This window comes from Phlebotomus papatasi, chromosome 2, assembly GCF_024763615.1.
Source record: "Phlebotomus papatasi isolate M1 chromosome 2, Ppap_2.1, whole genome shotgun sequence".
NCBI classification, from domain to species: Eukaryota; Metazoa; Arthropoda; class Insecta; order Diptera; family Psychodidae; genus Phlebotomus; species Phlebotomus papatasi.
This window is the reverse complement of record NC_077223.1, coordinates 92,983,974-92,997,524: the sequence shown is the minus strand read 5'-3', so window position 1 is coordinate 92,997,524 and position 13,551 is coordinate 92,983,974. Positions and strand designations below refer to the sequence as shown.

The window sequence follows — 13,551 nt, the reverse complement described above, 5'->3', positions numbered from 1 at the left end:
GGAAAATTCTGACATTTCCAACATTCAACCCCATCCCCAAGAATTTTCCCTGTTGCTGGATTTTCCACGCAAGTGCTAGAATGTTTTTAGAATATGCTCGGTAGTGTTTGAATTCAAAGGGGCCCAACTGCCTTTATACTGTTTCCTCATTTTCTTAATGGAATTACACAAATGAACATTAAAAACTCACATTTGGCTAGAAAAAAAATCAAATCCGACTACTAGGGGAAAGTGCTTTCCCATTGAACGTTCACTGAGAAAAAAAGAGGCTACGATTAACTTTTTTCGTCATAACTTAAACACTTTTCGAGTTTAAAAATATATCAACATTTTTTAATGTTAATTTTACACATTTTGAGGGTAAAATCAATATGAAAAAAGGGTAACTTTAACCCATAATACACCTAAAATTACGTAAAATTAACACGTCAAATTAACATTTTCGGAATGTTATTTCAACTTTTTCGTATTTCTCAAATCAGTGTTCATGCCATATAATGTGATTTTTTTTATATTTCCTAAGAGACTTACACATTTCTATTAAATAGTTGGCTTATCATCAATTGTTGATAATTCCATGATAATTTAGTGAAAATCTCCATGAAAAACAAAAAAAAATCACATTATTTGAAAGCATGAACTTTCGACGGGAGAGCACTTTCCCCTAATCAGTTTAAAACTATAAAAGCTCCGAAATCCGAAATTGTCATACAGATTTCAGTAAGGAGAAATAAAGAGAAATATATTTTACCCAATTTTACCTGCAACTATGTCATTTTTGAAAATTAGAACCATTTCCGTAAAGATTTAGGACTTACGGACCAATTCTAATTTTTTTACTGACAGAATTTTTCCGCTTTTCACATTTTTGCTTGTGTTCAGGCTTATGAAATAGGGTATAGTTGGTGTGTTTGAGAAACTTTTTTATGTTTTAACTTTAAGGTATTATATTTCCAAATTCAGAACATTATCTAAAAATTTTGTATAGTGCTTAATATACTCACTATTTCAGAATTTATTAAAATAACTCACTGTTTTATAGTTTTTATAGACAAAATTATTTAAATAATAAAAGATATAATATTCCACCGCGTCTCAGGCAGGCACCCACCTACAAATTATAAATTGATTTAGGGTAAGTGTGCTAAATTCCGGCCAGCTTGCAATTCCGGCCACCTTTTTTGTTCCTCGAATTTCCATGAATTTTTAGTTTTTACATACTCTGGAGATTATACAATGCAAAAGAATAACAAAAAATGTAGCTTCGACAAACGAGATGACATGAAAAAGATATTGGAAGAATTCCCGAAGGGCAAGGAACTATGAGAATGAAGGTGGCCGAAATAGGGCACCAAAGCTATGGCTACATTTTAATTCATTTTAAAATGTATTAAGAATAATTTTAAAGCAAATAAAGACGATAAATTGCCTACAAGGTTCTAAGCAACACTCATTAAGTAGAAGGAATGGAAAAAATCAATTTCTATTAAAAATATTACATTTTAAACTTGAGACTTTGGCACTTGCATGCAACTATGCCGAAATTTGGCACACTTACCCTATGTATTTAAGAAAAAAACAAGAAATGATGCGTCAATTATAAATATTGCAACGTTGAAACACATTGAAAATAGGTAAAAATTCGAATTTCGAAATAAATTAAATAAATTTATAATTTTGCTTTCTTAACATTTTTGAAATTAACTCAAGATGCGGGTGACTTTACACTCATCCTTTTCGTAAGCTTTTCTTTAATTCTAGAACTCAAGGATGGTCTAAAGACCATAATGCCGGCTTCAGACTGGAGGTTTAGCCCAGTTCCCGAAGGTCTCAAAAATCTTAATAACAAGAAATAAGCAATTTTATTAATTTTTCAAAATCTAATGAATTATTTGCTCTTAGTATTCAATCCTAAACAACAATTTCCTAAAAAATCATGCCTGATGTAGAATTAGAGGAGTTAAGCTAAATAGCTAAGCCTTAGGTCTGAAACCCATATAAGGGTACTTAATGGTGGTCTAAAGACCATTCTTAAGTGTTAAAATTAAAGAAAAACTTGCGAAAAACAGGGGTGCAGTCATCCGCGTCTACGGTATTTCGTCTCTTTCAAATTATTGCAATTTCTTTACTTTTTGTTTGTTAAGTTTAGAGAGTTTAGAGAGTTTCAAAGATAAATTTTATACAAAATTCACAATTTTTATTGGGACTAATTGAGTGATTTATTGGATGATTTAATAACTTCGTAGGGCTTTCATGAGCAAATTTCAACAGATATTTCTTATAAATACAGTTTATAAATAATCAATGATACAAACTCCATTGATCTTGAAAACTGTACTTATCAATTTATTAATTCCATTTTTAACTGCTCGAAATCCACGAGAGAGCAATCTGCTCAATCCAATTTTTTTCATGTTCTTACAATCCTGGCTAGCAAACGGTGAGAGATATTGCCTTCCGGTCTTCGGTGACCCCCCTCCACAAGCCAACATTATCTAGCAAACTAACTTACCCAAATTACCCCCACCCCTTCTATCCCGTCCAAAAACATTTTTCTTTGACTTTGCAATAAATTGACCCTGGCGATTTCGTTCATTTTTGGATATGTTTTGGAGGTAGTCCAACTGAACATTTTGTCCTGGGATACCTATCACCGGAAAAATCACCATCTTGAATTATTCAAGGTCAAAGTTCAACCACCCTGGAGGGCCTAATTTTCAACGGATTTGAACAAATTTGGACATTTTTGAATGATATTTTAATTCTGAACCCGACTGCATCGGTCACAATCGGTGATGGATCGGTAAAGTAACCAACAGTTGGTAAAATTCTACAATCTGCTAGTAGAATGTTGATTGATCGACAATTAGTACAATTCTACAAACTGTTGGTAAAATTGTGAGAAATTGTTGGTAAAATATTGGTTGATCCATAGTTTGTAGTTTTGGTCAACTATTGGTAGAATCTAGACCCCGGCGAGTGGCCTTTAAATTTGAAGCCAATTTCTTACTTTCACATACAAATGCGTATGGGAATTTTTCTGCACTCGTGATCGTTATGCTAAATATTTAAAAAGGGAGAAGTTTTTCCGTATGATAAGATACCTTTCCGTATGGAGGGATAAATATACTAAATTTTTGTTTAAATAATTTTTTTTCCTTGGAGCATTGTGAGCTGAGTCCGAGATCAATTTAGGAATGAGCTTCAAATAGCTCCATATAAAAAGGTCAACTTGCCAAGCGCTTGGGTAGAATGTTGAGTGACCAACGGTTGATACAATTTTTCTCTCGATACCTCTTTGTTTTGCTAAAAGCTGCTTCAACCTGCTTCGTCAGTCAGGTGTTCCTGTTTCATCGTCCCGAGGTCGGAGAGCCACATTCTTCATAGATCACTCTTTGTCAAGGGGGTGACTCTATGGAATGAGCTGCCCAAGAGAGAAGAGGCAGCGGCTCATTCGATCCTTTCTGTCGTATTGAATTCTTTTTTTCTTGTCTTGCGTATTATTTTCTTTTTTTTTAATTCTCTGTTTAACTTGTACTTTCTGAATTTGGTTGGCTTAGACGGCTTATACAACCTGCGAAAGAGCCTTTCCACCGTTTTTCTCTGGAGGTTTGTTGCCAACGCTAAGACGGCGGTGGTCGCTAACTTTTTCTTCAATTGCTTAAACCGTTTTTGTGCTCTATAGCACACATTGTCATTGTAAATAAATAAAATAAAATAAATAAAAAATAAAATGTTGAGTTAGAAAACTATACAACTCAATAAATAAATTTCTATATTTAATAAAAAACGTTTTAATGAGATACCGGGATTCCGGGATTCACTATCGATTTATTACCGTTTGAAAGCGGTTCAGTTTTTCCAGAACTTAAGGGACCTCCTAATATTTATTTGAAATTATAGTTTGTGTTGTCGAAGAGTAATTTTCAAACCTCTATTAGTAGTGCGAGCATTTTTTAGCTGTTAATCCTGTTAATCTATTGCACTGGCTGCTTCCAGTAGGAAATTTGTGATTTTCCTTGTGAAATTCTGTATATGATTTGTAAATGTAGCAGATGTATATGTTGCCTCCCATTCCTGAACCACTGGCCATGCGATAATAAGAGCAGCAGTAAGAACAATGGGGAAAGTTAGACTTAGGATCGTCCTCAGAATAACACCAGTCAAGTAAATTATGATAAATGTCACGAAAATTATTATGCAGTATCCTAGAAATGCTTTCCCCAAACTCTGTTCTTCTAGTCCATTAGGAAGCGTGTTGTTCTGGAACCATTAGCTGGTAAGTCAAATGTCGGAAATATCAATTCATGTGTTTACCTTATTAAAGAAGTCCATAGTGAAATTTTATTGCACCAAAATTTTATTGGAAAATTTTCACCAGAGAATACAGAAAAGTTTGTTAACAAAAATAAGGATATCGTTTGCTTTAATTTCTACGAGATTGCTTAGGTGTTACTGGACGAACATGCATTTGAAAGTTGAAACAGGCTATATCTCTTTTAGCCCGACGACCTTTCATTGTTACATTCCAGTACATGATACTCTTGGAGGCTGGCATGTATCTTGTAAGTGAATCTTCAACCTTAAAATAATAAAGAAAATTAATTGGCATTAGGGTCCAACGCCTATTTTTGACCATTAGGGATGTAGGATTATTAGTTCCAAGATTTGGGGAGTTAAGTTAAGTAATGCCGTTAATGCCCGTAAGGGTAGTGATCTAAAGACGATGTAAACGCGGAATAGAATAAGCGCCACCCTACTGGTTTTTATAACTTATGTGCTAGACACACTTATGACTTAAGCCGAGAGACAGCTAATCATAATTATAACCGAAATTATGATCAGATTACATTTCCATCAGTTTCTGACTAATCCGATCCTCGACTTAAGCTGAGGAATGGCTTAGTTAGTGGGAAACTGATGGGAATTTAGTCAAATTATTATTTTGAATATAATTACGTTAAGCCGTATCTCTGCTTAAGTCGTAAGTGCACCTAGAACATTATACGGCTGAAAATCCTGTCCCTATAATCCAAGCCCAAGTCCACATAAAATAATTAAAAAAAATGACCTTAAAGGACTCACCTGGAAGTTTTCTATATGATAAACTGCTTCTTGAATGGGACACTTAAAAGGTGGCTTTAGTAAACGAACAAAGTTAACGTAAGAAGGCATGGGAATATCCAACATCGTGCAAATATCCGTTGTGGCTAAATTGTTTAGGAAAGTTTTGCAGGAGTCAGCAACAGAAGGATTCGAGCACTGTTTCACATCGATAAAGATATTGAAGCCTTTCGGGAAAGGTTCCCTCACTTCAATATCCCCGGACATGAAATACTGATTGCGATTAGCTTGCTCTATCTTAAAATCAGGCAGATATATTGGGAGATTCTCTTTTCCTTTGCACTGACCCATGTACGTGAAGATGAGCTTTCGATCTGCGGTTAGAACGTTTTGTGCACTTAGAATGAGAAAGACAACCAAGACCAGGGAATTCATGATTATTCGGTAAAAATTTAACACTGAATGAGGAGGTAAGTTACGAAAACTATGCACAAATGAGACATAACATTTTATACAGATATATTTATTTGATAGCGTAATGATGCTTAAATTTTTTAAATGTTTGAAATGATTAGAGAGATTATGGTGTTGTTGCCTTGATTTATGTGATTTACAATATTATTGTGTTGAATCAACTATTAAAGAACCATTTCAAAATAATGTTTCGATTTAGAAATCTCTAAAATTATTATTTTATTAGCTTTCAAAGATTTTTTGCTCGTTTTTTTCTATCATCTTATATGAGGACTTAAAATTTTGCTTAAATTAAATTGTTAGTGAAGTGAAGTGTATCAAAGAACGCTTGAATTCACTGGGCTTTTATTTACTACTCGAACTTCACAGAGAGAGAAGTATCACTCGATATTTCCACCCCTCAAAATTTCCACCTTCCACCCCGGAGAACAATTTTGATCGCTGTTTGTCAGTCTGTCCGTTCGGCTGTCAACCAGCTCTAGAAGCAAACGGTAAGAGATAACGAGTTGGGGCTTCGGGGGACCTCCCCTCTCCTTCACTCCAAATTTTTTTTTTTTGGGATTGGAGGTTTTTCGACAGTTTTTCAAGATCAAAGTTTAAAAAGGCTCTAGGCAGCGCAATTATTAACCGAATGCGGTCATGTTTGAGTTCATAGGAAAGGTCTTGGAATTTGTGACAAGACTGAACCTTTACACATTGCTGTGAAGGTGTTCCGACGTTCCGAGCGGTCTATACACGGACTTAACGAATTCTTTTATCACGGAATCAGCAGCAATATAACATGGTTATATTGTAGTATTCCGATATGATTAATAAATAACTGGTTCCAAACGGTTGGAACTGATAAGTAATTTTTAATGCTAAAGTACTTTTAAAGTATAGCGTCTAAATCACGAGTTCGAGCATTCCGCAAAGCTGGGACGCTTTGTGACCACATTTTTCTTGATATTACGATTTTTGAAGTAAATATTTAAATCATTAATTAGGATTATTTTTCTCACTAGATTTCTAAAAAAAAAAATGATTTCACATGAAGGTTTCCAAATTGTCATCACATCAGAACCATTACATAATTTTAAATGAAAACTTAAGCACTTTTAAATAAACATAAAATAAAATAATACTTATAACATTAATAAATGTAAATCGAAATCGAAAAGAAGTTCACAGAATATTTTACGGTTTACATTAAATTTTACTGTTTTCAGAACATTTTATTGTTGGCAGGAAATTTAACTCTTTACCAGAATATATCTCTGTTTGCAGGAAGAGTGATATCTTCCTGTTTGCAGAAAATTTAACTTTTTTCAAGGAAATTTTATATTTACAAAAATATATTGCTGTTCACAAAATATTTTACGGTTCGCAGAAAATTTTACTGTACGCAATGGAATTTTATATTTGCAAAAATAATCCACAGAATATTTTACTGTTCGCAGAAAATTTTACTGTTCTCAGGAAGTTATTATTTTCAGGAAATTTAACTGTTCGCTGGAAAATTTTATTGTTCTCAGGAATTTTACTGTTTCTAAAAAAAATAAATTTTCGCAGAAAGTTTTACTGTTCCCAAATTTTTTTTTTATTTCGCAAGAAATTTTATTGCTCACAGCAATTTTCCTGTTCCTAAAAAAATTACTGTTCATATAAATTTTTGTTGCGGAAAATGTTAATTTGCGAGAAATTATTACTGTTCCCAAAAAATTTTACTGTTCGCAGGAGAATTGACTGTTATCAAAAATTTTTACTGTTCGCTAGAAATTTTACTGTTTGAAGGTATTCTACTGTCCCCAAAAAATTTACTGTTCACAGGAGAATTCACTGTACTCAAAAAATTTTAGTGCTCGCTAGAAATTTTATTGTTTCCAGGACTTCTACTGTTCTCAAAAAAATTTACTGTTCGCTGGAGAATTTACGGTACTCAAAAATTTTTACTACTACTTAGAAATTCCACTGTTTTCAGGAATCTTCCTGTTTCCAAAATATTTTACTTTTCGCAGGAGAATTTACAGTACTCAAAAAAATTTACTGCTCGCTTGAAATTTTACTGTTTTCAGGAATTTTACAGTTTCCAAAATATTTTACTGTTTGCAGGAGAATTTACTTAAAAAATTTTAGTATTTTTAGGACTTCTACTGTTCTCAAAAAATGTTACTGTTCGCTGGAGAATTTACTGTTCTCAAAAATTTTTACTGCAGCTTAGAAATTTCACTGTTTTCAGGAATTTTACAGTTTCCAAAATATTTTACTGTTCACAGGAGAATTGATTGTACTCAAAAAATTTGAGTGTTCGCTAGAAATGTTATTGCTTGCAGGACTTCTACTGTTCTCAAAAAAATTTAATGTTCGCTGGAGAATTTACTGTACTCAAAAAATTTTACTGCTCGCTAGAAATTTTATTGTTTGCATTACTTCTACTGTTCTCAAAAAAATTACTGTTCGCTGGAGAATTTACTGTTCTCACAAATTTTTATTGCTGCTTAGAAATTTCACTGTTTTCAGGAATTTGACAGTTTCCAAAATATTTTACAGATCGCAGGAGAATTTACTGCACTTAAAAAATTTTAGTGCTCGCTAGAAATTTTATTGTTTGCATGACTTCTACTGTTCTCAAAAAATTTTACTCCTCGTTAGAAATTTTACTCTTTGTAAAAATTCTACTGTTCCCAAAAAATGTTACTGTTCATATGAAATTTATTGTTCGCAGCAGGCTTGGAAGTTGTTTGCCTCTTGGCGCAGGATTCTTTTTTTTATTTTCTGCTAAAACTTCTTCATCGAAACAAAAAAAAGATAAGGAATAAAATTGAATCTTTGAATTGAATTGATCACTTATGCTCTCATAAAATGATATCCTCGATTTCTTCCTAATTAATTAATTTTAAGTAAATTAATATCCAGAAAGATTTCTTACAAAGTCCAGTGGGTTTATTAAAATTTTCTTCCTTGATCTTACATTTGTATGGGCATCAAATAAATTAACAACCTAAAAACTCTGTACACATTGCAGAAGCAAATCCCGAAGTTTCAGCCTCAGGCTCTGTTTTCCTCCACAAACAATGTGAGTCTGATTGTTATTGATGTCTATTGTTGTGTCCTCATTGGGCAATCTAATAACTACTCCAGTTCCATTTTGTTCCATCTTGATGTCTGTTATTCCATCCTGAGTGAGCTTCTTCACGAACAAATCAATATCCAGTGCACCCCATTCATATTTTGAGGCTTTGAGGCTGAAGGATGTACGATTGCCCTCGGTTCCATCGTCAATTCGCTTGATATCGTGCAGATTGTCTTTGACTTGGAGGATTCCTGTGATGCTGGCCACATTCATTCCTGGCTGAACTTCATGCGGGACAATTGTCTGGGCTATTTCGGGCATGAGGTATACACGATTGCGTTTCCGTTTGAGCGGAAGCTTTACCACTTCGCCACGTTTGAAGGTTATGAGTTGCTTGTCCGGGAGTTGATCAATTACAAGATCGACTTTGTGGGGCACCATCACGGGTGGTTGGGTGTAGCTCTCGGGGATGACGAGACAGCCTGGTTTGAGTTCTTTGATGAGCTTATTGGCTTGCTGGAAGTTGAGGGAGGTTTCGATGGGGCAGTAGATGGCCTTCATGGCCAGAGGCTGGAAGGGGGCCAGGGCTTGGAGATAGGGGAAATCCGGCTCAGTGAAGATGATTGTGTGAATGGGATTTGAGCCCCAGAGCTCCACAAAGTGAACAGCATCGCCAAAACGGAGACTGGGATGGCCACAGAAGACCACGCAGGGTTGCCGGAAGTCCGTGCTGAAGCCGTCAGAGTAGATGTGCTTAAAATGCTTCAGGCGGGCATTTTTCACGAGCATGGCATGAGGGAAGGGTTCATCGGGGATGTATACTTTGTGCTGCTTCCCTGACGACAGCCACTCGGCCAGGATGTTGGAGTACGCCAAGGAACTGTCTGCCACGGGAGAAATGAAGAACATTGGCACTTGGGACAGTCCGGCATTGTCGAGATTCGTCGAGAGGCATTCAAAGAGATCATAAACTACCCCCGAAGGATAGCAGGGAATGAGAACAGATCCACCATTTCGCAGAGTAACTGCCACATTCATGCACAATTCACCGAGCATTCCGTCCGGATTGACATGGGGAGCTTGAGTCAGCCCAGTCATTATAATAACATCCGCATACTTGAGAGCAGCCTGGTTGATGGGCCTAGGATGGGTCGTCAGGGTAGATGAGCCACTGATATACGCCACTTTTTCATGCCCTGAGCTCAGTATCCAATTGCTGGAACCCAAGCAAAACCCCGAACTCACAGGAATCACCTGCAGTGCACCATAAATGTCCAGCTTTTGATCGTATCCTGCAATCTGAACCCGGGCTAGGCTGTTATGAACAGCTTCCATGGTAAAGATGTGCTTCCAGCATTTTGGCTTGAATGATTCCGACAGCGGCGGAGGCAGAGCATGCAAGATGTCCTTCCACTGAGACGCCACAACAGCCTTCGGGGCCACTTCAATGTACTCCACGAGTTCTTCCAGGAAAAACCGACCAATCTGGAGAGTTGGCTCTGTGGCATATACCGTCCCATTGAAGCCCGTACCCTCCGTGATGAAAGGCAGTGCCAGCATATTCATGTAATTGGAAATGAGGATGACATCAACTTCAGAGAAATCCACAATTTTATCCAAAGGTGGAGCAAATTCCGGCGTGGAGTCCACAAAAATCCTCCCGCAGCATTCCTTCAGCTCTCCATCGATTTGGGCATCGTGGTCCCGGGGAATAAAGTTGGGCAGGGAACTGAATCTTGAACTCTGGACCAATGGCAGGGGCAAGAAATTGAGGACTGTCTTCACATTCAGCCCACAATCCAGCATAATGAGAAGTTCCTTGAAACTGAGAATGCTGCATGGTTTTGCCGGGTCACCATTCAAACAATACTGAAATTGCAGAAAAACATCCAAATCAGCTTATATCCTTCACTCTGTCCACAAAACCTTAACTATATTTACCAATTTCATAGCGATTTTCCTGTATTTTAGAGTACTTTTTGGTAAAAATTATGAAAAACACAGAAGTTTGTTTGTTTTGATTACTTCGATGAGTTTCTTGTCTTGACTCTTGACAATCGATGATTTTTTTGCAAACGATATATCGATATTATTCAAATTAACGACTGATTTCAAAGTAATTTTTTTGACTTTGGAGACTTGGAGAGTTCCGAGGGTTCCGAGTTCCGAGAGTTCTTATTTTATGTATAAAAATTATTTTATGGTGTTTGAGGATAAAAATTTGATAAATCTTATTATTTTTCATCTTCACCTACTTAAAACTATTAGATTTTAAATTTAAATAAAAGAAAAGGCTGTGTAGGGGAGGGTGGGGCAGTAACGAAAAGGGCAATTTTAATACAGTGGGACCTCGATAGTCAACTAATTATTTCCAAACCTGTTGACCCTATTGGATTTGTTGACTTTATCGGAGTCCGAAAAAAAATCAATTGGAATGTGAAATAAATTAGAATGTATTATTTTATGTTTTATTTTATTTTATGTTTTTATTTTATGTTTTTATTTTAAGTTTTTTATTTTTATTTATTTTTATGTTATTTTATTACGTTTTTTATTTTATGTTTGTACTAGATAATTGATAAATTCAACACGATAGTAAAATATTTTATTTAATTAACCCATAAATTCTACTCCCTCTGGCCCAAAAACAGTCGTATGTTTGGGCAAAATTTGAAGATTAGGGAATGATTTTACGGAATGTTTTTATAAATTAGTACAGTAGCCTCTCGCTCAATCGGCTGTTTTTCAATCGGGTGCAAAATTTTGTTGACAATTTTCATGTTTAATTGTGAAGCAAATTTGCTCAAATTCGTTCTAGTTCTTCCTATTTTATCGTGATTCTTTATAATTGAGCAGTTTCTGTGAAATTTACAATGATTTTGATGTCCAAATCTATCGATAATTTGGATAACAATTTGCCCCAAATGTCCGATTGAGAGAGAGTCTACTGTAAATATCTTAAGTATAAACTACTATCCATGTGGTAATATTGAAGTCCACCCACGAAGTTAAGATAAGAAAAAGATGTCATAAAGATTTCTTTTTTTTTCACTTTCTCTATAATATCTCCGGTAAATAATTAATTATTAAAAATTGTAATTCAATTAACGTGATTAACTAGAATTTCTTTTAAACTTTTAGCGTATAAAAGAAGAGACTGATAGTTCTTTTCGTTATGGCATAACTATGGCTTCACAAGAAACCCCCTAATAAGTAAACCGGAGGATTATCAATATAACTCTCATTTCGTCCCCATCCCGCCCTTTCACCATTCAAAATCGTATTTTTTGTGATTACAAGAAAGCACGTCATACAGATTCTTTTCGGAAGATAAGGGGAGGGATGAGATGGAAATGAGGGTTGTATTAATAATCTTCAAGTTGACTTATGGGAAGTTGTCCGAAAACTCCAAGTCAATATCTTTAACTATTCAGCACTTAAATCTTAAATGTACAAAAAAGGAAGTTTTATCCGTTTTTTCTTACCAATTTTAATTTTCTGTTGCTTATTGTTTCTTTTATGACACTAAACTTTTAAATTAAAAATGTAACTTAAAGAAAATTACACATTTTCTTTAGAAAAGTAATTTTTATCGTAGTTTATCATGTACATTTTTTTTAAACAAGTAAGTTGTTTAAACAGTTTGAATAAATTTATAAAAACTTTCTAAACTATATTTTATATAATATTATATATTTATATTATTCACTTACAAATTAATGATGGGTTAAAATTCCTTACATTGCGATCATAGGCTTAATCAAAAAATCTTAATACAAAAGAACTTTCAATCAAAACGCTTAAAATCACGAAAAGAAAATTATTTTTATGAAAAATGATTACACAGCTAATATACGAATTTTATCATAATATTGCCATGTACTTACATAAATGTTTTTCTTGTGCATATTATTATTATTATTAATCGTATCGAGATATATTCATTACAAATGTAATCATTTTTACATTGTCCATATCCCGTGTTGGAAGAATCCGCTAAGTCCATGTGTAGACCCGCCCAGGAGCGCCTTCCCCGTTGTGTGGATGCTTCTTCCATGCTCCCGGGATTATTGGGCGTAGGCGGTGTATTATATTACGTTATTAACATATGAAAATTGTCGAAATTAGACATTCCGATCTTTGCACCGGGCGGGACTCGAACTCACAACAGTAAGTCGAGCCGGGGAATCGATCCGCCCAAGAGCCAACGGTCTTGCCTATTGCGCCACTGATCCCCCTTTCTTGTGCTAAAAACGTTATATTGATACGCCAAAACACAGATTTTAATTTCGATAAAATCATAATAAAATCATATAATATTATTAGTTCAATAATAAAGGAAAAGTTGATTCTATCGAAGTCAATTTGGGTCCAAGTTGACTCTATCGGAGTCCGTAGAGCAAAAAAATAACTGTTGACTCTATTGAAGATTGCCTCTATCGGGGGTTGACTCTATCGAGGTCCCACTGTACTTGCATACTTTTCTTATCCTTCAAAAAAGGGATAAAATCTTAATGTTACTAAAGCAGTACCTCTAAGCCCTCTAAGTCCTATTCTCGCACAAAAATTATTAATTTCGCAACGGTTCTTTTTGAGTTCTGCAATTTATTTTATAAAATTGCAAAAAATCAAAAAATATATACTTTTTAGGATTTTTTATTCTCATTAGTTTCTGAACTATTGCAATTATCCATCGAATCAACATAATTCTAATAATTTACTAGTTGTTTCATGATTTTATAATAAGATGTCATTGGGATGGTTCTGACAATTTTGCGTTCAGTTCTGAAGGAACGAGAGGGCAGTTCATGTAGGCTCACGGGGAAGTTTTCTGTGCGTAACGAACTCATATAATTAAAATACTTCAATTGTTTAAGTCGATTAAACAATTCGATTCAGTCGAAAAAAAAACAATTTTCACAAAGTTTCTTGACAAAGATATATTCGAGAAATCAGAAAGA

General features: G+C 34.7%; 1 protein-coding gene across 1 annotated transcript; it reads right to left on the bottom strand.

The window, feature by feature from the left end:
- Window positions 1-8,438: 8,438 nt before the first annotated feature.
- On the bottom strand, window positions 8,439-10,642 carry LOC129802437 (integrator complex subunit 9). The gene is made up of 2 exons (XM_055848241.1): window positions 10,532-10,642; window positions 8,439-10,459 (listed from the first exon to the last, which is right to left on the bottom strand). The coding sequence occupies exons 1-2, from the start codon at window positions 10,538-10,540 to the stop codon at window positions 8,519-8,521; spliced, it is 1,950 nt and encodes a 649-aa protein (XP_055704216.1). The 5' UTR covers window positions 10,541-10,642; the 3' UTR covers window positions 8,439-8,518.
- Between the last annotated feature and the right edge of the window lie 2,909 nt (window positions 10,643-13,551).